Source organism: Eleutherodactylus coqui, chromosome 4 (assembly GCF_035609145.1).
Source record: "Eleutherodactylus coqui strain aEleCoq1 chromosome 4, aEleCoq1.hap1, whole genome shotgun sequence".
Lineage (NCBI taxonomy): Eukaryota > Metazoa > Chordata > Amphibia > Anura > Eleutherodactylidae > Eleutherodactylus > Eleutherodactylus coqui.
This window is the reverse complement of record NC_089840.1, coordinates 173,318,240-173,341,383: the sequence shown is the minus strand read 5'-3', so window position 1 is coordinate 173,341,383 and position 23,144 is coordinate 173,318,240. Positions and strand designations below refer to the sequence as shown.

At 43.7% G+C, this 23,144-nt stretch overlaps 1 protein-coding gene across 1 annotated transcript in view; it reads right to left on the bottom strand.

Moving 5' to 3' along the window:
• LOC136626559 (heparan-alpha-glucosaminide N-acetyltransferase-like) overlaps positions 1-18,316 on the bottom strand; it is a 315,606-nt gene extending 297,290 nt beyond the window's left edge. Inside the window, exons 1-3 of the mRNA XM_066601610.1 lie at positions 18,164-18,316; positions 15,620-15,753; positions 7,802-7,914 (exon numbers count right to left, since the gene is read on the bottom strand). Of these exons, the coding sequence (XP_066457707.1) occupies positions 7,802-7,914; positions 15,620-15,753; positions 18,164-18,316 (400 nt within the window). The remainder of the gene's footprint in view (positions 1-7,801; positions 7,915-15,619; positions 15,754-18,163) is intronic.
• Positions 18,317-23,144: the final 4,828 nt, after the last annotated feature.

The window sequence follows — 23,144 nt, the reverse complement described above, 5'->3', positions numbered from 1 at the left end:
ACGAGAGTGAGTGTGGACTGGTATAGAGAGCTGTCGGGAGTAGTATTACACAGATAACTTGGACTGTGCATTATCCGAATACCCCGAGAATCCTACCTGTAACACTACTCTAGCTTGTTATATCTGTACTAAGACTGTTTGCTTGGATTGGAGTTTACAAGGTTACAGTAAATGGACAGAACCGGCCATTCCCAGTACCTTTTTAGAAAGTTCACCTGTGTGTGGAAGATCCGCCGCAGAGGAGGGAACGGTGGCATCATGAGTGACAAGTAGACTTAAGGTAACCCCCAGTTACTACCCCTGTGATCTCCCTAGCAGTAATGTGGTCGGGTCCTGAGCTATCCTAGGGGGACAAGGCCTTTTTCTACCCTGCTGTCTCCTCAGCTGTGGACCTGCTCCTCAGACACTGCAATTATAACAGAGATGTGTAGACTTTTTATATCCACTGTATGAATGTCAGGAAGAGGTTGAAATAAAAATGTGTCTTGGTAACCCCTTTAATTTCAATACAGCACCAAAATTGTTGTTTTTTTTTTTGCAACCATTCCTTGTAGACCAAAATCAGACATACTGATCTGATTGAGCCCTAAGCAGACATGATGATGGTGTCGCGAACAGCGCCTAACGTGCTCATCGCATAGAATAATGTAAAAAATTTGGAGAGAGTCACAGGGATGTTCTTCTAACATAATATTGTATTACTCCTGATATAGAAGAGGAGGTGTTCCAGCGAGTAGAGCACCGTCATTACAGACAGCAGCACGCACATGTGACACGTCTGCACGTTTTCACTGAGCTCTAGATAAATATTATTAAGTCTGTTTATCTTGCTTTTGTCATCTTTTGACAAGTCTAGCACTAAATCAACACAGCCAGACAAGCAACGACCCATCGTTGGTCACCATGCACTGCTCTATGGTTACCGTGACGTGACTGCACATGTACAGCATCACTTTACAGGATGTAATCTTCAACCGGCGGTTTCTATCACATTTCATGAAGTTAAATGTTGACCAAACCCTTCCATCTTGAGTATGATGGCTTCATAGAACTGAAGTGTAAATATGGTTTACTGGCTCCTAATCCTCCCGCTCCACTGCATATACTGCATTATTCTAAACTAGTTATGAATTCTAATGCTAAAAGGTAGAGAGGCTAATACTGAGGGACAGTGTGCGACCCGTTACCTGTCATCTGGAGGACTTGTGCGACCTGTTACCTGTCATCTGGAGGACAGTGTGCGAGCCATTACCTGTCATCTGGGGGGACAGTGTGCGACCCATTACCTGTCATCTGGAGGACAGTGTGCGACCTGTTACCTGTCATCTGGTGGGACAGTGTGGGACCCGTTATCTGTCATCTGGTGGGACAGTGTGGGACCCGTTATCTGTCATCTGGTGGGACAGTGTGGGACCCGTTATCTGTCATCTGGTGGGACAGTGTGGGACCCGTTACCTGTCATCTGGAGGACTTGTGCGACCTGTTACCTGTCATCTGGGGGACAGTGTGCGAGCCATTACCTGTCATCTGGGGGACAGTGTGCGAGCCATTACCTGTCATCTGGGGGGACAGTGTGCGACCCGTTACCTGTCATCTGGAGGACAGTGTGCGAGCCATTACCTGTCATCTTAGTATATATAGCAGTAATGTAGTTCAGATTTCATATATTCGATGTCGGTCTATTTCTTGGCATTTGCAGAATGTTGTTACATGTCTGTGTGTTTGCTGTTTGCATTACAGCCTCAGTCATGTTCGCCTGCACACATTTCACTGATTTAGGATGTGCAATCTAACTTTGTTTTCTGCATTATATGTACAAATAAAAAATGAAAGTTTCCCAGTAATATAATACTTCAAGCGTACATACAAGAGGGTCAGACCAGCATGTAAGTGTTCATCCCTGTGGGCAGGGCAACTGAGTTACAGGCAGACTCTACAGACTGAAGTCCAAGTCATCTTTGGGACCCTCCTTGAGCAGACTTATCAACCCCTCAGTGTATTGCCCCCTCCTCACCTGTGATAAAGGGTCCCTGAGAAATGCCAGACCTGCATAAACTTGCCTTTTAACTTGCATCAATTCTTCAGTTAAGTGGCATCTTAATGCACTTTAAATTATGGTCCAGCCTCTCCCTTACAAGATAAGCACAAACAGATGATATATGCTCATCCACGTTGCCTCTCAATCTAGATTATACACCTCATGTCAGCAGTTCCTGCCACACGATGTGCAGAACACTTCAAGCAGGTTCTTCCTAATCATTATTTACACCTCTTTCTCACAATCTGAAATGGAGCTTTATATTTAATATGTTAGCAACTCAGGTTCAGTCTGGGCAGCATTTACACTGAACAATAATTGTTTCGATACCCGCTGGATGCAGAAATGTGGACGATTTATCAGCCCATGTAGAAGTCTGCTAGTTTCAAGAGTGGGTTTCAAAAAAGTAAATGTAGGAGGGAATGAATTGTAGAAGCATTCTAGAGACTTTCTGGGACTGGTGACTATAGGTAGGACAGGAACAGAGCCTACATATTCACAGAGCTGGTGTGAAGCACATTGAGGTGCAACCAGCCAATAATATTATTAGTCCCTAAAATATGATTGAACTAGTCAAAAGTAATGGGCCGGCAGACTCCATGGCTTCTAGGGCCCAAGTGAAAGGGACGGTGGAGTACACAGCTTCTAGGGCCCAAGTGACAGTGTCGGCAGAGTACATGGCTTCTAGGGCCCAAGGGACCGGGCCGGCAGAGTACATGGCTTCTAGGGCCCAAGTGACCGGGCCGGCAGAGTACATGGCTTCTAGGGCCCAAGTGACCGGGCCGGCAGAGTACATGGCTTTTAGGGCCCAAGTGACCGGGCCGGCAGAGTACATGGCTTTTAGGGCCCAAGTGACCGGGCCGGCAGAGTACATGGCTTCTAGGGCCCAAGTGACCGGGCCGGCAGAGTACATGGCTAATAGGGCCCAAGTGACAGGCCGGTGGAGTATACAGCTTCTAGGGGCCCAAGTGACCGTGCCGGCGGAGAACATGGCTTCTTGGGTCCAAATAAACAGGCCAGCAGTGCATTTTATATTTTAAGGAAAACTAGGAAATTAATAATCTGCCTTTAAATTCCATCGCACTTTCTATTGTATGGTGTGGCGCAGCTGTTGATAAAGCTGGTTTGCTGGTGTACAATAACACTTTCTTTTAGCCTATTGTCACAACAGGAATAGAGCATCACTGTGTGACAGGTACCTTCTGTAGAGCAATCACTGCCTTAAGAGGAGCAATACTCAGATGATAGTGTAGGTATTGTTGTATCTTATCTTCACTGAAAGCTAGGGGTTTGACAGGGCTTGGATGCAGGAACGCCCCTGTCACACCCCTAGCTCCCGATTGGTGATGTCTCAAAGCTCCTAGCAGCACAGCGCGTAGTGATTTTTGCCTCGGCTGGACAGTTAAGGATTAGTGTACCAGTTAGACTTACATTATTAGCTGAAAAGGCTGCCATGGAACTGAAAAAATTATGTAAGCCTAACCCGAAACATCCCTAACCCTAACCCTCTTGGCAACTATTTGTACGGAGAACAGGCTGTTTATTGATGTGGGGAGACTTACAGTGCAGGGCGCAAACAGATCTGAGTTGGCCCCACCGCCGCTCTTCACCACTTAGATGTGCGGACCAACGCTGCCACCGCCGATGGGGACAGTGCAGGCGGGGAGAGTGACAGCGGCTCTGGTATGGGAGCCCACAGGCACTGCAGCGCTGCTGGGGGGGGCGCCGCCGGCCACAGTGCCTGCGGGGAGAGTAACAGCGGCCCCAGTAAGGGGAGCCCACAGCCAGTGCAGCGCTGCTGGGGGAGTTTGCCACCGCCAACAGTCACAGCGGGTTCAACAGCACATGTGGTATACTCACAGGATGATACCGCTGTGCTAAGAAGCCAGGACCTGCTATGAGCCAGAGAAATGACAGCCTAACAGGAACAGGAGGCGTCACCTCCCTGTCAAGTACCTACTATCTTCTCACCACCCATACTTCCGGTGGTGACAAGATACAATAACATGACAGTGTATATATACAGAACGATGGAGATGCAAAACGAGCTGCAGACCTTGCAACACATATTTGGTTGGATGGTCAGCTAACCCTCCACATTTTGCAGGGGTGGGTATGGAGAAGAAAAGGGGTTTTGTAGAATAAATAATAAACGACTGATTGAAAAGTTGAATGGGAAAAACTTATTTGAAGTGTTCTGTACATTGTGTGGGAAGAATTGCTACTATGAGGTGTATAATCTAGATTGAGAGGAAAAGTAGATGAGCATATATCATCTGTGCTCATCTTGCACCAGAAGGAAACTGCAGAAAATCATGTAAACAGTTGTCCACGCGATGGCTATCATGCTGAGCACCAATGACTGAGAATGTTGTGGCACTCATTAAAAAACCTTTACCATCAAAAGAGCTTGTCCCATCCTTCATGACAGGTAAAATGTATTTGATGCATAATATGCAATTTCCAATGTAGGCCATTATCAGTAAACCATAAATGAGCTGGCATGGCAAACAGAAGACAAACAGAACATAATCTATATCTGTGATATTAGAGCAACTATAGAAGTATGGCTAGGACCGTCACCCAAGTTAATACATAAAAACAATAAGTTTATAGTTCCAACAAATACTTTTTGATTTGACACTAGACATCTAGACTCAATCATGTGCATTTATAAATGAAAGGGTCAAATGAGGTCATCTGAAACACTTTCCATTGGGACTGACCATCTTCCTATTCTCTGTTCGGTCTGACAGCCTGTGGTGGAGGAATGAGAAAAGCCCTCTACTGGGGTCAAAAGTTTCAGGTTAGATCACAGACTTGTCATCTTGATTGGCAGCTGGTATTGAGCACTGGACTCTATGGAGATCTTTAGGTCATTAAAAGACCACATGTTCAGTCTGCCTTCACTTTCCAACTCATACCTACCTCACACAATTCCATTTTGTTCTTAGAATAAACTTTATTTTCACATTTTGCTACCATTTAAACTCTAACAAAGTTTACTTAAACCGATTCAGTAATTCTCAATAATACTCAGTTGGATTTATTCTGTGGACAATGTAATTTTGTCCTAATGCTTCCTATGCCGTACAGCTCCTTATGTCCCCTACACTCCCTGTACAACAAACATAATAGAATACACTGAGGGGAATGTCAAAGAACAGAAAATAAAAATATAGTGTAAAGCTGGCCATGCACTTAAGATAATGATCGGCTGGGATGTGGCCGATCGATCATCGGGGGATCATTCATATAAACAATGCCAACAGCAACAATATGGATGGCTATCTTAGGAGGAAAGACACAGGTCCTTAGTTGTGCAATAGCATAAAGCAAGTAATACTTATCTGCCCCAACCTCCCGCCACCCGCATACCTCCATTGGCCGGTTCGGGTGCACATCCTGTCATGTGACTGCTTGTACTGGTTACATGGTCCTTCATCACGATGTGCACCAAGAAGTGAAGACCAGCTGTTGACTGCCCACTTCTCTTATGTTACTAGAATACAATTTTATCAGTATGGCAAATGATCTGCAAGATTTCGGCAGGCTATGCCATACGCTGGCAATATCAGCTACAGTTAGCCGAAATATTCCAGTATCATGCAACGCGATTGATTAGGTTGCTTTTTCCAGGGATTGTCACCTGAAAAATAGTTTGTCTGAGTATTACCTCATGTGTATGGCCACCTCAGAAGACACAGTGAAGACACACAAATACATCAAGTACTTTCATTCTAAAAAACATCTGTAAAAAAGATAACTATAATTAATTTTATTTGAACTAGTCTTATAATTGTAAACCCCTCCAATGCAACGTTATGTCAATGTGAAAAGAAACGATACTCTTCCTGGCCCATATCATAGGCCTCCCACTAGCCAAGCCAGAAACCTACTGCACACTGATGAGGGGCAAACACCCCGAAACAGCTGTCTGTGTATGGATTTTGGCTTGGCTTTCAATTTCCAGTCATTGTTATAAGGCTTGTCTAAAGAGTCTGACATTGACTTGGAATGCTGCCATACAATAAGTGGCGCTGCAGAGGTATTGTTCCATCTACCCTATTTGAAGAATTCTTCATAAACACCAATAGAACTAATAAAGAACAAGGTCTGCGATATTCTGGTTTGCTGTCAGACTTAGCCTGTGCCAGATTTACAACCCAAAAGCTGACAGCTCTGGCCAACTGAGAGGATGGCGCCCACATTTCATGGCATCCATATGGAAGGAGATTGCATCATGCTGAAAACTGCATTGGAAAACTCAAGTTTTTGATGTGTAATTATGCTTTATGCTGTAAAAACGCAGCAGAAAAAAAAAAAATCACATGGAAACATATTAGTGTTACGGCTCATTCACACAAGTGGCCTAATTGCGCAAAAATTCTGCACGCAAAAAATCTCGATTAACTCTGCTAAAAATTGAGTGAATGGACAATTTTCCTCAATTGAGTCCCAAGCTTCATTAACGTAAAAATCACCCATTCACCTGAACAGGAGTCGCATGTTGCAGGAAAAATGCGCTGCTGTTTGGAATTCCCTCGGTTGGTAGAAATCCTCCTAATGACTTCTAATGTCTAAGGCAGAGAGGGGGCGGGAGCTCAGTTCCTGCTCCTGGCTCTTTCATCCCCCCCCACCACCTGCAGATGAGGACGACGTATATCGGCTCGGCGTGAAAACCGAGCCGATATACGTTCGTGTGAGTCCAGCCTAAACTACAGACACCGGTCTTCCTTTCCAAGCGTTGGACGTAGCTAAACTCCCTCCCCATTTCTTTTTGTCCTGCTCCCATAGTAGTCCATGGAAACTCCTGCGCAGCACGCACCAAGGATAGGTCAGCTCCTATCTTTTCACGCAGCAGGGAATTTCAATGGCTGATGTCCTATTTTTTTAGGTGCTATTTTTTTGCAAGGCTAAAATTCCTTCGTCTGAACGTTTCCATAGGAAACCATTAGTTCTAATAGTAAATTTTTTTGTGCGTGTCAAGACAGCTGCACACAACCAGATTTGCATTGTGGAATCCAGAGCAGGCGTCTATCTCTAGATTCTGCAGCAAATACAACCCATGGTATGCTATGGAAAAGCGTTTTTTTCATGTCCATGGGCGAAAATCAATTGCGATTTTTCGCTGGCATAGGAAAAAAAAATTGCAGCATGCTCTATTTCAGTGCCAATTCCACAGCCGGCTTTCATAGAAGTCAGTGGAAGCAGTCCGACCCACGGCCCTTTCTGAATGACATTCTGCATATTTGCCTAGCGACGACGCAGGAAAAGCCAGGATTTAAAAAAATTTAAAAAAACTTTACTGTGCATGTCCGATAGCTTGCCATGTGGACCATCCGCAGTACAGAAAAATGTCAGGTATGCGCAGATGCCGGCTGGGCACGGGTTGAGATACTGCTGCGGGCTCTCGCATGCGGAATCCGACCCGGCCGTGTGCAGCCGGCCTAACTTAGCTGCACAAATCCCTTCGTGTGAATGAGGCCTTAATGATGGGACTAGATCACAAAATGTGAAATGAGAAAAACCCATCTCAAAGAAAGACTTTAGGAACTACGTTTCTGATCTACAGGATCCCATTCCATCCTTGGCAGTACATACAGTATATGCCTCATGCATGGAGCCATAATATGGCCATTGATATGAGTTGTTAGAAAAGCTCATAAAGAACAGATTCATTTGCTCGTCTTTACTTATCGCTATTGTTTTTTCAACAAGTAAATCAACTTAAAAACGAAAGGACAAATCAAACATACTTACGTAACAGATTGTTTGAGGGGGATCTGCCCACATGGTTGTAACACTGCACTGTCCCATTATTCTGCTGGACGGAGACAATGTAATGGCCATGTTCTCCATATAACTGCTTCCAGCTGTCAGGTTTAAGCAGAAAAGAGTTAATCAGCAATTAAACTAATTAACAGCAACATAGTGATTTCCCCAGGTTCGGTGGTGTGTCCTAGGCTGTAATGAGAAGCAACCATGCATGTCTATAATGAGATACAAATCCTTTGAGCAATCAATGACTGTGACACTGTCAGGTCAACCACTGGAGACCAAACACACATGATACCAAAATGTATTGATATACATAGAACAAGGAAAATAATGCATCTGAATTAGGCTTTATTTACACGGGCGTTTCGATTTTCGGCCACCCGCATCGCAGCCAAAAATCACATGAACGAGAGAAAGCAGCAGCTAAATGTAGCATTTTCTCGCCCATTCACATTGCTGGGTGTGGCATATATATGCCACAGCCTGGAATTTTTTCAGCCATTGGGAGAGAGTTTAGCGATCTTAAACTCTCTCCCCCTCCCTTTGCCAGCTGATCACAGCAATAGAAGCTCCCATAGAAGCCTATAGGAGCTACTGGCAAAGGGAGGGGGAGGCAGTTTAGCAGCTCCATAGAAGGAGTTGCTGGTTGATTGCGGCCAAAAGATACAGCAAGAACTATCTTTTCCGGCAGCGCATAGAAGCAGTCGTCCAGAATTGGCAGCGCATATGCTAACTTTTCCAGATGGACGATTTTACGTGCCGGAAAATCGCCCATCTAAACGAATGCATTGGAATCCAATGCTTCAGATGACCGCGATTTTCAGCCGACGTTTAATTGCTACAAAATAGCCGCGATAAAATGTTCCTGTGAATAAGGCCTTAGCCTGCATTCCCACACTGCAAAGAATACTTGTGGCTGAAACTCCAATATTATCAGCATAATTGTGCGGCCAATGGCTGTGACGGCTCTGTGGGGTTCGGTCAGAAGCGTTTTTTTGCTGTCTGGCAATGAAGCCTTAGACGAAGACTCCAGGAAGACTCATACAAAGTGTTGTGCCTAGTATAGGGCCGGTAGTGATGGTGCGTGACATAAGGATACTCTTTTGCTGCTCCTGAAATCACTGGCATGCATTGATACTCAGGTGCCATCAATGTACTGCTTGAAGTCTTTCTTTAACTGTCGTGTGGCACCATGGGGTCTATATGACCACAGCCTTGTTCAACGCCCTGGTACCACACAAGGGTCTATCATACAAGCCTACTTTTCTGGATAATCTAGGAGATTCCAGAAATAGGACAATAGAGACAGATAGCAAAGACCCGCTTCTGCTCACCTGGCTCCCATAGCAATAATAGTGCATCTAAAGAAGGTCCCCGTGGCGACTGGTCCCGGTCTGCTCTGCTGAGCAGCGGTGTAAAATGGAGATAGTGGAGCCTCTTTCAATGAACTCCCAGGGATGCAGGCAATGTAAGTATAAGTGCCAAATAGAAAACAGTACTGCAACACAAGTGGCAACACATTTTGCTGTCAGAACTTGTGTTGTGGTGCCGTTTTCTAATAGACGTTATACTTGCCTTGCCTGCATCCCTGGAACGAAGCTCCGCTATTTCCCTTAAATTTTGAAGCCACCACTTTCTTCATATACTTTGTATAAAAGTGAACACACATAACATAAGATTACTTTTAGAAGATAAAGATGCAGCGGTGCTCCCATAAAAGTGAAAGTAAGAGGAGCTACAGATTGTGCAGAGCACTCAGCGTGACTATTATCCTAGGGGGACGCTTGCACAATATGATTTCACCCTCTTGTAGGGGCCGTATGTCAGGCACACGAGGGCCGCATGTGGACATCACTGATTTCACAGCCAAAACCCCAAAGTATCCCAGCACTGCTGGATATAATGGGTTTAAGACAAGCTGGGTCAGTTGGAAGCAACAGAGAACATGGACACTGGAGTATGTGTGTGTGTATATATATATATATATATATATATATATATATATACACATACACATATATATATATATAAAAGCACTGCGGAATAAGTTGCCACTATACAAATAAAGGTTATTATAGATACGGAAGAGCTTAGTACTTGACTAATATACATCCAAATGAGCGAGGATTACTGTTCCAAGGTAACAAGGCCAAACTGAGGGCTCCTTGGCCTTCATGTAACCAGGAGCCGGTGAACTCTGAATCAACCTCTCTTCGGTGAACAAAGCAGCCTGGGAATAAGTCCCTGGTAGAGCGGAAGGGGCTCCTAGTATAATTGTCTGGGGGCGCTCATTGTATTCTTATTCCTGGCCTGTGAACTCTCGTCCGTCTCAGCAGACTGAATGCTTTAAGGTGACGTTCAGCTTCTAAACAGCGAGTTCTTCCAAGCTGTGTGAGGCTTTGTCAGCGACGGGCGTGCTGGCCGACCACCTGTGTATTTTGCTTTTAGCCGTGACATGGGTTTTTGCAGCTTAAGCCACAAAAGCGTAGAGGGTTACAGAGTCTTACAATAGTGTAACCTATTTCTATTAGATGTGCTAAATAGAATTGTGTCTTCTGCAACTGCATATTGTAGCCCCATGAAACAATTATACAAATCAGGGTGACTAATTCACGGCAGACGTATAGCCGACATCTCTGCGACATCCGAATGGGGCTTGTAGATATCGCTGTACGGTGCACACGCTGCAGAATCAACCTTATTCAGATGTATGCAACTGACATACAGTCCGATTTTCAGACATTTCTGCAACAATCTGCTGCATGTGAAAGCCCTTTCGTGCTCTGCATGAGCCCAGAGATGGAGCACTTTTCATGATCAGTATTGGATAGCAAGGGACCCATAGACCGCCAAGTGTGAGAAAAGTGCTTCCATCCAGGTATAACCCAGGCTGCTGACTGGATTGATGGCCACATACATTGCTCTTAGTGATCCCAATATCATTTATATGTCCTGGTAACAATTTATGTCCTGGCAGACGACCCCCTAACGTGTCCTTCTGAGGAAACCCAAAATCTGAGAGGAAATATTTAAATTCAGGCTAGACATCATTATGCTGACAACTATTATTGCACATCTTAAAGAGGTATCAAACGGTCAGTGCCATTCAATACATTTTTTTTAAACTCGTTTTATTGAAAATTGAGTAGCATAAGGAACATAGAGTCATAGACAGGTACAGCACATAAATAATACACATCACTGTATAATTAGATTCGTAGGGAGGTTCAGTCACCCTTATACATCAGATATAACAAATTAATTCTTTAAAATCTGATCAGATACACAAGCCAGATCCTAGAGGCCACAGGTCCCATTCCAGAATGTGCATCCACTAGGGGGTGCGTCGGAGCTCCAGAATAGATGAAGACATTAATTGTGGTGAATATAACGTGAGGGGGGATTCACACCACAGACCCCACACTTTATCAAATTTCCCAGGACACTTACGTCCCTTATAGACTATATAATTATATGGCACCACCGAATTGACCAGCTTCCTCCACATTGAGAGTGAGGGGTTCTTACGATCCATCCACCGCAGTGCAATCATTTTTCTAGCAAGGAACAATGATTCCCTCAGAAAAGTTTTAATGTGATGTTGCCAGCTTTTTTCATCTAATATTCCAAATAGAAAAATCTCTGGGCTAGGTGAAACAGGGACCCACAAGTTCAGAGAGAAAACCTGTGATCTCCTGCCAAAAACTTTCAATAACGGGGCATTCCCACATCATATGCCAAAAATTGGAATTCATTCAATACATTTTACATAAATCGTTAGTACAGGTGAATATAAGCCATCTTGTAAAATATCTTAGCGAGGGGTGCCCATTTCTAAACTTACAGGCTTCTGTCTTCCTCTCCCTCCTAAACTATTCACTTGCTCTGAGTTTTAAGCTAAATATACTTTGGTCTCCCAAGACGACCGTCAACTAACCGACCGATCAAATTACCTGCTGCCCATAGATGTTTATGGAGATGAGAAAAGAGGCACACAAAGAGAGGCTGCTGCAGCTAATAGTGAGTTTTCTGTCTCACTCCAAGTGTGTTACTCACCCTGATACTGTTCAGTCCTTCTCAGTTATGTCCAATATGGTGTATGGTGTTACAGCGGGTTTCTAGAGAGCTATAGAGCAGAATTTGAGAGACAGCTAGTTGATATTTGATGCTGTTACCCAACTTTTCATTGCATCCTTCTTTCTTATATAAGGTTATAACAAGGAATATTTACCAAAGTGGATTCTGGGGGAACGAGGTGAAGACTCTTAGGGGGAAGATAATATTGGTTGTCATCCACTCTGTTTACAGAAAAACTAGCTGATTGGGATGTTAATTTCTATGCAGGCAATTCCTTTACTAGTGGAGGAAATGCTTTTGATTTCTTGTTTAAGGCCATGTTCATGCTCAGTGCTATATCCTCAGGTTTTATACAAAAGAGGGCAGGGAGAATGTGGCCGCCATGTTGGCGGTTTACATTTAGTGGTCATTTGAAACAGTCTTGCTAAACATATGACCGGATATATGGAAGTGATTGCTACAGAACATCATTAATTACACTTGCTGTTGAAAAATCTTGCGTACTAGCCAAATATAAGGACATATATTCACAGTTTACTTCCAATCAATAAAAATCAGTCATATAGATGGTGGATAACCTTGTTGTAGGTCCTAATGAGTCGCCTGTACTACTAGGAACAACAGCTATGGAGTGCCACCTTGTGGTTGATTATGATATGGTTTATGGCTGGGTACTTTGCCTAGTTTTGCTCAGCATAATCTTCTGAATTTGACACAAATATATTGTATTGATTAACCAGACAGGATTTAGAGGGTAATCAGCCTGTTATAATAACACAATCAATAGTCGTGGAATTGGCTTAGAAAGTTTTGCTTTGAATACTGCTAATATGTTTCCCACAGCGGTCAATTGTGCGCCTCATTGTAATCCCCTTCTATAATATTAATGATGTTTAGAAACTAAAGCCTAACAATACGGCGTGTACAAATGATCTATCACTGAGATAAACGAATACCAGAGAGGGCGATGCGCGGCGCGCCAAGATCCGCAAGAAGCATTTTTGCAGTAGTAGAAGATGACTTAAGGTCGTTTTATAAGGAACGATTATTGTAAAAAAAAATTGTTTAAACGAGCAAAAGTAACCGACAATCGTTTAGTGTAAACGCAGCCAATGATTGAATGATGAACGAAAAGTGAACGATTTATTGTTCATCATTCGTTTTAAGCGGGATTAAAAATCATCGTTAGCTCGTTCACTAATCGTTCGGTGTAAATGCCAATCATTCAGACGTTCTCACACATACAGCAAATGAGAACGACTGAACGATTTCTTGTTTGAACGATCCAATGATGTATCTGCTGTAACAGGCTGCTGATCATATGGGGTAAACAGACTCTTACTAGGAGGTTTATTAATAATCGGCTTTTCAGAAAGCTGGTTGATACTTAATGCTGATACACAACTTTTCATTACTTCCTTCTTATGTAAGGGTATAACAAGGAATATTTACCAAAGTGGATTCTGGGGGAGCGAGGTGAAAACTCTTAGGGTGGGGGGTGGAGTGGACAATATTGGTTGTCATCCACTCTGTTTACAGTCAAACAGACTGATTGGAATTTTAATTTCTAAGCCTGCAATTCCTTTACTAGTGGAAATGCTTCTGATTTCTTTTATAAGGCCATGTTCAGTGCCTGATGCTCATGTTATAAACAAAACAGGTCTGTGAGAATGTGACCGCCGTGTCTGCGGTTTACATTTAGTGGGGCCATTTGAAACAGTCCTGCTAAACATATGGCTAGATATATGGAACTAGAATCCTAGAGTGGTAGAGTTGGCAGGGACCTCCAGGGTCATTTGTTTGCCACAGAGCGTTATTAATTTCACTTACTGCTGAAGGATCTTGTGTACTGGCCAAATATAAGGACATCCTTTTAGCATATGTTAAAGAGGTTGTACCAGAATCTGAAGTTATCCTCTATCCACATGAGCAGTCACATGTGCTCCATTCACTTCAGTGGGGCTGATGGAAATACCTGAGCAGGCACTGCTTGCATGGACACAGCTACATTCGGTCTCCTGCAGCAACCCTGCAGTGAGGAGTATAGAAGACACAGGACCCTTGTTCTCAAGATTAGCTGAGATCTCGATGGTGAGACCCCCACCGATCTGGAAGTTATTCCCTATCCTTTGAATATCCTGTGGATAGGTGATAACTTCAAATTTTAGTGCAACCTCTTTAAAGTTTACAGGCAAGTCAGTATGGAGCAGTAATGCTTAGTGTATCAAGCCTTACTTTTTATCAATTCCTGGTGACAACTTCCGTGTTTCCCCGAAAATAAGACACTGTCTTATATTATTTTTTGCCTCCAAAAGGGTACAGTGTCTTATTTTCAGGGGCGGCGCTGCGGTAAATTTCGTCCTCCTCGTCTCACAGCTGAGCTTCTGCTGGTGACGGGGTTTTGAATATCCCGCCTCCAGCAAAGCGAGCACTGTGATTGGCCAATCAAAGCCTGTGATTGGCTCATTGAGCGTCGGCTTTGATTGGCCAATCACAGTGCTCGCTTTGCTGGAGGCGGGGTATTCAAAACCCCGTCACCAGCAGAAGCTCAGCTGTGAGACGAGGAGGATAAAGTTTACCACAGCACCGCACCGGGAGACCATAGGGACGCCGCGGACCAGGTGAGTATTGTTTTTTTGGGGGGGGGGGCAATTTTCAGGAGAGACCTTATACTTCAAGCCTCCCCCGAAAACCAGATCGGTCTTACTATGGGGGTAGGACCTATTTTTGGGGAAACACAGTAGAAGTTCTCTTCTACACAAATAAATTGTAAAAGGGATTGTCTGTTAAAAAAAAACAAAAAATAACTAAACTGAAACAGATAAGAAACAACTTCACAGTACTCACTACAACAGCCAATGAATAAGCGGTGATGCCATTAAGTACAACATGTGATGGCTGAAGTCATTGACAGCAATAGTAATGTGTCGCTACAGCACATGATGAATGGTGGCCTGTAAATAGACCGGTGAGCGGTCATCCTGGCATCTGACCAGATCAGCAGGAAATTAAGAGGTGAGTAATTCTTGGCGGGAAGGGGGGGGGTTATAAGCAATCAGACCGCCCCTTTAAATGCAATGGAGTGAAAGGTCAAAGCCTGCAACAATCAGGTGTAATTAAAGATGAATGATCCAACTTGGTTCTCAGATTCTTGTCTTAGTCTAAACGCGTGCCCATCGTGCACTATTCGTTCATTGCTGACTTCAAGCTAGCTTGAAAACCGTCATTCCTGCTTATCAGGACCGCACACTGAGTTCTCTGCAGGTAGCGCTGATAGCATTCTTTCAGTAGCTATCCCGCTGGAGAACAATGGAGCTGAATGCAGACCTCCAGCTGTTATCTGCATTCAGCGAACGGCTTCATTTGCACGCTAATAAACTCGTAAGTAGCTGAGTAGCTACTTAGTAGGTTATGCAAAATGATTGCTTATAGCTGTCAGTCAAACTATCATTTGAGCGATTTTTGAGCAATCATCTTTGCATCTAATGGGCCTTTATTTTCTGATGAATGAAAGGGGATGTACATGTCTATGAGTTGTGTCTGGTATTTCAGGTCAGCTTCACTGAAATTAGTCAGTTTGAACTGTAGTACCCTAGACAACCCGTTAGCAGGTGTGGTGCTGTTTTTGGAAGATGACAGCTATATTTTTTAATGATATAAAACCCTGTAAGACTTTAAAGAGGTTCTAAACCGAGGATAGATGACCGATGCTGTGACAAATACCTGCACACTGGTTGCTCATCTCCGCCTCCTCGCAAGACATAGAAAGTGAGTGCAAACTGTGTGCTGATAATGACCGTGTGGTTTGCAGGTTGGGTCTGGGCAGCTGGGAGAGTCAGAAGCGGCTGCAGAAGACACTGAAAATCAGACATTTATTGGTTAATTGGATGACAAAAAGAGAAATATGTGAACTACTGTACAACAAAACACACCATCCATTCACAGGTATAAATGATACACTTCCAGTCTATCTCATGAAGATAACCCTGTTTTAAAGTGAAGCCAGTCAGATGATCAGTGGAACGTCGCTGGAAACACGCAGTGATCCGCTGTTATTACTGGGGAAGCCACTGCAGGGAAAATATACTACTAATTGGTGGCCATTTGCATTGATGGCTGATCATGTAATATATGGATGAGCCAGGTCAGCCGGAGTGGAGGACAATCACTGAGACCTCGTAGCCGAAAGACTGTCAGACACCCTCCATAATGTTTATATGACCAGTTTCCACTCTGCCTACAGAATTCAACATGATTTGAATTTCAATTTTTTGGGATATTTTCTTATCTAGAAGGGGTTTGACTTAAGACCCATACTATCTGTAGGAGGAGCACCATTCTGTCCGCCTTTGCTAGTGGTGACTTATACCTATTTTATGTTTAATTTCTCAATTAAAGGAGCTTCATTAAATTTCTCATAATGTTTCGAGTCAGCATTCACATTTCCTCCCAGATATTTACAACGTCCCCTGGTTTAATGCTCTGGACTTCTATGTCCTAGGAGGTGAAATCATCCTACAAAGTCCATTAGCACTTTATCAGCTTCATTTGCATGTAAATCAGCCTCCTGGAGCTGCTTGCAGAACACAGCAGGTGGTCTGAGCTCTGCAATCAGCTCCTTTATTCTCTCAGGGGCTGTCAGCTGAATACAATGTAATCAGCGGCTCCAATGCAGAACACAGCATGCGTGCGGTCTGTGTTATCTACTCTACCGCTGAATGATGGAGTTTAAGCTCACCTTAAGGGTGAAGCCACACGAACATATGTCGGCTCGGTTTTCACGTTCGTGTGACTTCACCCTAAAATCATCGTTCAGCCGAATAGTAAACAATGGCAGTATTTACTCGCAATGATTATCGTTAATATGCCATAGTTTAAACAAATATTAAGCATTAATTGTTGTGTGTAAATGGGGCTTAAGTGTTACTACAGACTTTTGCACTAGGTTTAACATACAATAGATAGAAGCTTACCCAACTAATAGATGTCTCACTTATACCACATTCTTCCAAAATTTCCCAAACAGAGAGAACCAGAGAGAGAGAGAACCAAGAGAAAAAAAAAGCTCGGCACCCGGCGTCCCACATACAAAAATGCTCGAGTCTCCCATTGTAGTCAATGGGGTTTGTTACTCGAGTAGAGCGCTCGAATTTTATGAAAAGCTTGACTCGAATAATGCGGACTCGAGCATTTGGGTGCTCGCTCATCTCTAATACTGACACTCCACACTGTCATATGCTTTGATAGCATCCAGTAACAGTGCGGAGTGGCTGTCAGATCCTTATTAGCCTTTGCATTCAATATAAGGTTTGCTTTATATGTAGAATCAGGTAACTGTCCTGTGGTTATTAAATGTGACAGCACCTGATTTAATCTCCTCACAAAAAAGGTCTTCATTTTTTTATAAACTTTGAATTTGCAGAACAATCCTCACAATCCACATGTAACACCTAAACCTATGATTGATTTAAAGGGATTGTACAGTTGTAAACTACCGATGGCCTACACTTAGTCTAGGCCATCAAAAGTAGTTCAGTAGACATCCACTGACCAGGACCCAAGTTGGTCTGCTGTTTTCTGGGCCAGTGTGTTCATGCACTTAGTTGATTTCTGCAGGAAGTAGACAGTTCCGTTCTAATCGCAGTGGCCAAGTTTGGTATTGCACCTATTCACATTAATGGGAACTTTGCCTGTAATACCATGGATGGTCACTGCAGTGAGAACAGAGCTTTCTGCAGAAATCAGCTAAGCGCATGAACAAATTGGCCCAGAAAACAGCTGACCAACAGGGGTCCTAGGCAGTGGATGCCCACTGAACAACTATTGAAAGCCTATGCTAAGTGTAGGCCTTCAATAGTAGTTTACAACCAGAAACTCCCTTTAAATCAATCCGTGTCCATGGGCTTAGCTGTTACATGTGGATTTTGAGGAATGTTCTGCAAATTCAATGTTTATAAAAAAATATGAAGAAATTCTGTGGCATTGCATCCATTCACATTAATGGGAACTTTGTCTGTAATACCAAGTATGGCCACTGCATTGAGAACAGAGCTGTCTGCTTCATGCAGAAATCAGCTCAGTGCACACTGAGCCGATGAACAGCAGATTAGCAAGAATCCTGGGCGGCAGACCCTTGCTGATCTACTATTGATGGCCTATGCTAAGAAAAAGCCATCAAGAGTTTATAACTGCACAACCCCTTTAAGATAGAAAATATAGTGAAGTTATAGAAAAGAATCATCAGAGCATCACTGTATAATGCCTTACCTTGTAGCAGTAATCTGAGACATAAAGCAAAGTTATGGGTTGAAGAAGATGATTATTCACTGCTAATAAAGCTTCATCGTACTTCAGTTCATTAGCTATGATAGATGAGGGTAACAGGGTTAGGATCTCTCTGCACAACCTTGATGCATTCATTTCAACGGTCCCTCAATATAAAGTTGGGTCCAGAAGTATTTGGACAATGATGCAGTTTTCATAATTTAGCCTCCATACACCACCATAATGGATTTGAAACTAAGTTCTCAATATGTGGTTGAAGTCTGGACTTTCAGCTTTAGTTCAGGGGGATTATCAGAAAAATTGCATTACCTATTTAGGGATTGCAGACTTCTTTGTAATGTCTCCCCATTTTCATAGGCTGAACAGTAATCAGACAATTGACAAATAAGCAGTTTCTTGGTCCGGTGTGGTCTGCTACCTCATTATTTCATGATGAACTAAGACAAAGCTGTGGGGTTGATTCCCAGTGTTGGTTTTGCATTTGGAAGATATTTGTTGGAACTTTCAATATGTTGTTCAGAAGTGTCAATGCAAGTGAAGGAGACCATTGTTAGGCTGAAAAAAAACTGATCAAATCCACCAGTGAAATGACAGAAACTTTAGAAGTGGCCAAAACAACATGATACATTGCACTGACAATCACCAAAAGGCCTGGAATAGCTCAGAAGACAACTAAAGTAGATGATTGCAGAGTTCTTTCCTTGGTAAAGAAAACCTTCTTTACAATGTCTAGCCAAACCAAGAACAATCTTAAGGAGGTCGGACTAAGGATGGTTTTACATCAGCATTGGTTTTGCATAGTGCATCAACATAAGACATACATGTATGACTTTATGGAGGGGGCCAAGAAAGCATGTACTGGGCCAACGACACCGGTTTCCTGCTCCGTTCGGGGAGCAGGAAAGGGGAATTTGCATGGCCGAACGTCTCCATCTTAGGCCTCATTCACACAAGCTATTTTGCCGCAATAAAATGTCTGAAAATCGCAACCATGTGAAGAATTGGATTCCAATGTATTTATTCACATGGAAAATTTTTGGGTGTGTGAAAAAAAACACGCTATCAAACGTCAAATCGGCAACTGTTTTTAGTCGTCGATTTTTCTGGCAGAATCAAAAGATATATTTTGACTACAGATGAGCGAGCGCGCTTGGATAAGGCAGTTACTCGAGCGAGCGTCGCTTTTCTCAAGTAACTGCATTCTTGTCCGAGCAGGCCCGGGGGGGAAAAAGAGAGAGATCTTTCACTCTCCTCCCTGCTACCACCCGCCGCCACCCCCCCCCCCCCCCCCCATCCCCGAGCCTGCTCGGACAAGTATGCAGTTACTCGAGAAGAAGCTTGCTCGAGTAACTGCCTTATCAGAGCGTGCTCGCTCATCTCTAATCTTGACCTATCTTGTGACAAAAAAACGCAGAAAGCTCCCATAAATATGGAAAAAAAGGGAGGGGGGAGTTTACCTGCTTCTGGCGCTCAGAAAAGAAGACAGCTGGCTCTATTTAAGCTTTTAAAGCTATCATAAGGATCTCATATCTATCTATCTCATATTTATCTATGACTGGTATCAGTTACACATCTCCCTGTATTTACTGTATATAATTTCACACTTTACACACAATTAAAAAACGCATCAAAACCACATGCAGTTTTTAATAGTGTCTGACGCTTCTTAATAACGTTTGTGGTCTTTAAATACTGCATGCAGGTTTTTTATGTGTTTTTTTAAATTGTGGTTCTAAAGTACAACAAAAACATGACCCCCTCCCTAAGGCCGCTTTCACACGTGTTCAGAAAATGCAGCTTGAAATCGTGGCACTTTTACTGGAATTTTGAGCAGCTTTTTTGAACACAGGTTACAGCGCTTGACAGCGCTTTTTAACGCACCCCATCATTGTGAGGAGGTGTGTTAAAAACCACGAAACGCAAAGATAAAACTGACAGCTCTCGAAAATTGTGGCATTAGGAACATTGCGTTTAAGCGCAGGTTTGAGTAACCCCATTAAAATTAATGGGAATGATGTACAATGGTTAGTACGACGCTTGGGACACCACGCTAATAGCGGTGTGTGCGTGTGAGAGTGGCCCAAGGGTCTGCAATCAAATTTTCATGAAGTGCAGAAAATGCGTTATGTTTGGAAAGATTATGCCAAGGGGCAGATCATGTATGCAGCACGATCTAGGTATGGGTACGGGAGAGTGAGGTGGAGGCCCAGGGCGGGCAAAGGGGAGGAGGGGGGCTGGCCCGAGCTGAACTTTTGCACCCCGGCCCCTGAGCCTTTAGGTACGCTCCTGGCCTACCGCATCATCTGTCACACATGGGTGTGTGTGGCTGCCAATGAAACTGGATAACTGGTATTGATGTGACTTTGGGTATATGTAGCAGGATGAATTGTAAAGTGTATTGAATTATATCTGCTCTGATTCATTAACCCCTTGAGTGGCGGGTTTCCTACCACCCTGTCGTGCCCACCAGGGCAGGTTTTTTAAAATGGTCTAATCATTGAATTTCAACTAATTTTGCAGTTGCGTCTCAAGAGCCATAACTTTTTCATTTTTCCATTGACATGGCCATATAAGGGCTTGTTTTTTGCGGGACAAGTTGTGATTTTTTAAACAGGGGGGAGGAAAAAAAGAAATGGGGAAAAAAGAAAAAAAGGGGCCATGTCATTAAGGGGTTAAATAATGTATTAACTTCCTTCTCTGGGTCATTACGACGCATGGATACCACATGTGTGATTGTATTTTTGATTTTTTTACAAAGTAAAGGGAGACAAGTGTTTTTATAATTTTTTAACTTTTTTTTTATTTATTTATTTTTTTTGTCCCTTTAGGGGACTTCCACAGGGACCCATCAGGACCCCTGATCACATTCCGGGGGTCCGATGGTGACAGCCCTTTACATGCTGCAGTCACATAGACTGCAGCATGTAAGGGGTTAACACAGCAGAGATCGGAGGTTTTCTCTGATCTCTGCTGTAAGAGCTAGTACCTAGCTGTCCTCTGACAGCTAACAACCAGCTCTCCCTGCCACAGAGACCATCGGTTTGCTTCTGACAAGCCAATGGTCTCTATGGCAACCTGTAAACAAACCAGTGCAGGAGATTGCCGACATATCGGCAATGTCTTCTACTGGTTTTTCAAAGCCCTTGCTTTGTTCTCTGTGGGTCTTTGCAGGCAGAGCACACTGTCACAGCTTGTGGCATTGTGCTCTGCAGCTCCCATAGTGATACATAGCCCGGAAACCTTCCGGGCTATGTTGCTATGAGCAGTGGAGCTCCTCCTGGAAATTTTCCGGGCGTGCCACTCAAGGGGTTAAAGGATGCAAAAAAAGAACAGCCTTTTATAGATGGATAATGACTAGAGATGAGCGAACGTGTTCGTCCGAGCTTGATATTCGTGCGAATATTAGGGTGTTCGGGATGTTCGTTATTCGTAACGAACACCATGCGGTGTTCGGGTTACTTTCACTTCCTTCCCTGAGACGTTAGCGCGCTTTTCTGGCCAATTGAAAGACAGGACAGGCATTACAACTTCCCCCTGTGTTGTTCCAGCCCTATACCACCCCCTGCTGTGAGTGGCTGGGGTGATCAGGTGTCCGCCGAATATAAAAGTCGGCCCCTCCCGCGGCTCGCCTCAGATGCCGTGTGAGTTAGATGAGGGACAGTGCTGTTTGTACCGGAGCTGCTGTAGGGAAAGAATTGGTAGTTAGTGTAGGCTTCAAGACCCCCAAAGGTCCTTATTAGGGCCACTGATAGCTGTGTGTTGGCTGCTGTTAGCAGTGGCAATTATTTTTTTTCTCAAAATCGCCTCTACAGAGCGTTGCACCCGGCATTAGGGACAGAAGTGTTGCATAGGCAGGGAGAGTGTTAGGAGTGAGTGTAGCCTTCAAGAACCTCAACGGTCCTTTCTAGGGCCATATTTAACCGTGTGCAGTACTGTGCTGGCTGCTGTTAGCTGTGCTGCATTTTTTTTTTCTTCTCAAAATCGCCTCTGCAGAGCATTGCACCCTCCATTGATACTGCAGGGAAAGAATTGTGTAGGCAGGGCCACAACACAGTTATTATTCATTGAATATACGCAGTGCTGCCTTTTGGTGGAAAAAAACTGAAAATAATTGTATTTGTCCTGCCTCTGTCCGTCCTAAGGGCGGTGGACACGTGTCGGCTGCGTGTGCAACGTTTAAAAATCAGACGCACCCAGCTACGTTTTACTCCTCGCTTCGCCATTTGCTTTCCTTAATTGGGAAAAAAAAAACCTGCTCTGCCAGAGTTAATAACTCTGCTACCCTCACGTTCTGTGCCACATTAGCAGGGCCACAGCACAGTTATTAAACTTCTCATGTTTATTGAATATACGCAGTGCTGCCTTTTGGTGGAAAAAAACTGAAAATAATCGTATTTGTCCTGCCTCCGTCCGTCCTAAGGGCGGTGGACACGTGTCGGCTGCGTGTGCAACGTTTAAAAATCAGACGCACCCAGCTACGTTTTACTCCTGGCTTCGCCATTTGCTTTCCTTAATTGGGAAAAAAAATACCTGCTCTGCCAGAGTTAATAACTCTGCTACCCTCACGTTCTGTGACACATTAGCAGGGCCACAGCACAGTTATTAAACTTCTCATGTTTATTGAATATACGCAGTGCTGCCTTTTGGTGGAAAAAAACTGAAAATAATTGTATTTGTCCTGCCTCTGTCCGTCCTAAGGGCGGTGGACACGTGTCGGCTGCGTGTGCAACGTTTAAAAATCAGACGCACCCAGCTACGTTTTACTCCTGGCTTCGCCATTTGCTTTCCTTAATTGGGAAAAAAATACCTGCTCTGCCAGAGTTAATAACTCTGCTACCCTCACGTTCTGTGACACATTAGCAGGGACACAGCACAGTTATTAAACTTCTCATGTTCATTGAATATACGCAGTGCTGCCTTTTGGTGGAAAAAAACTGAAAATAATTGTATTTGTCCTGCCTCT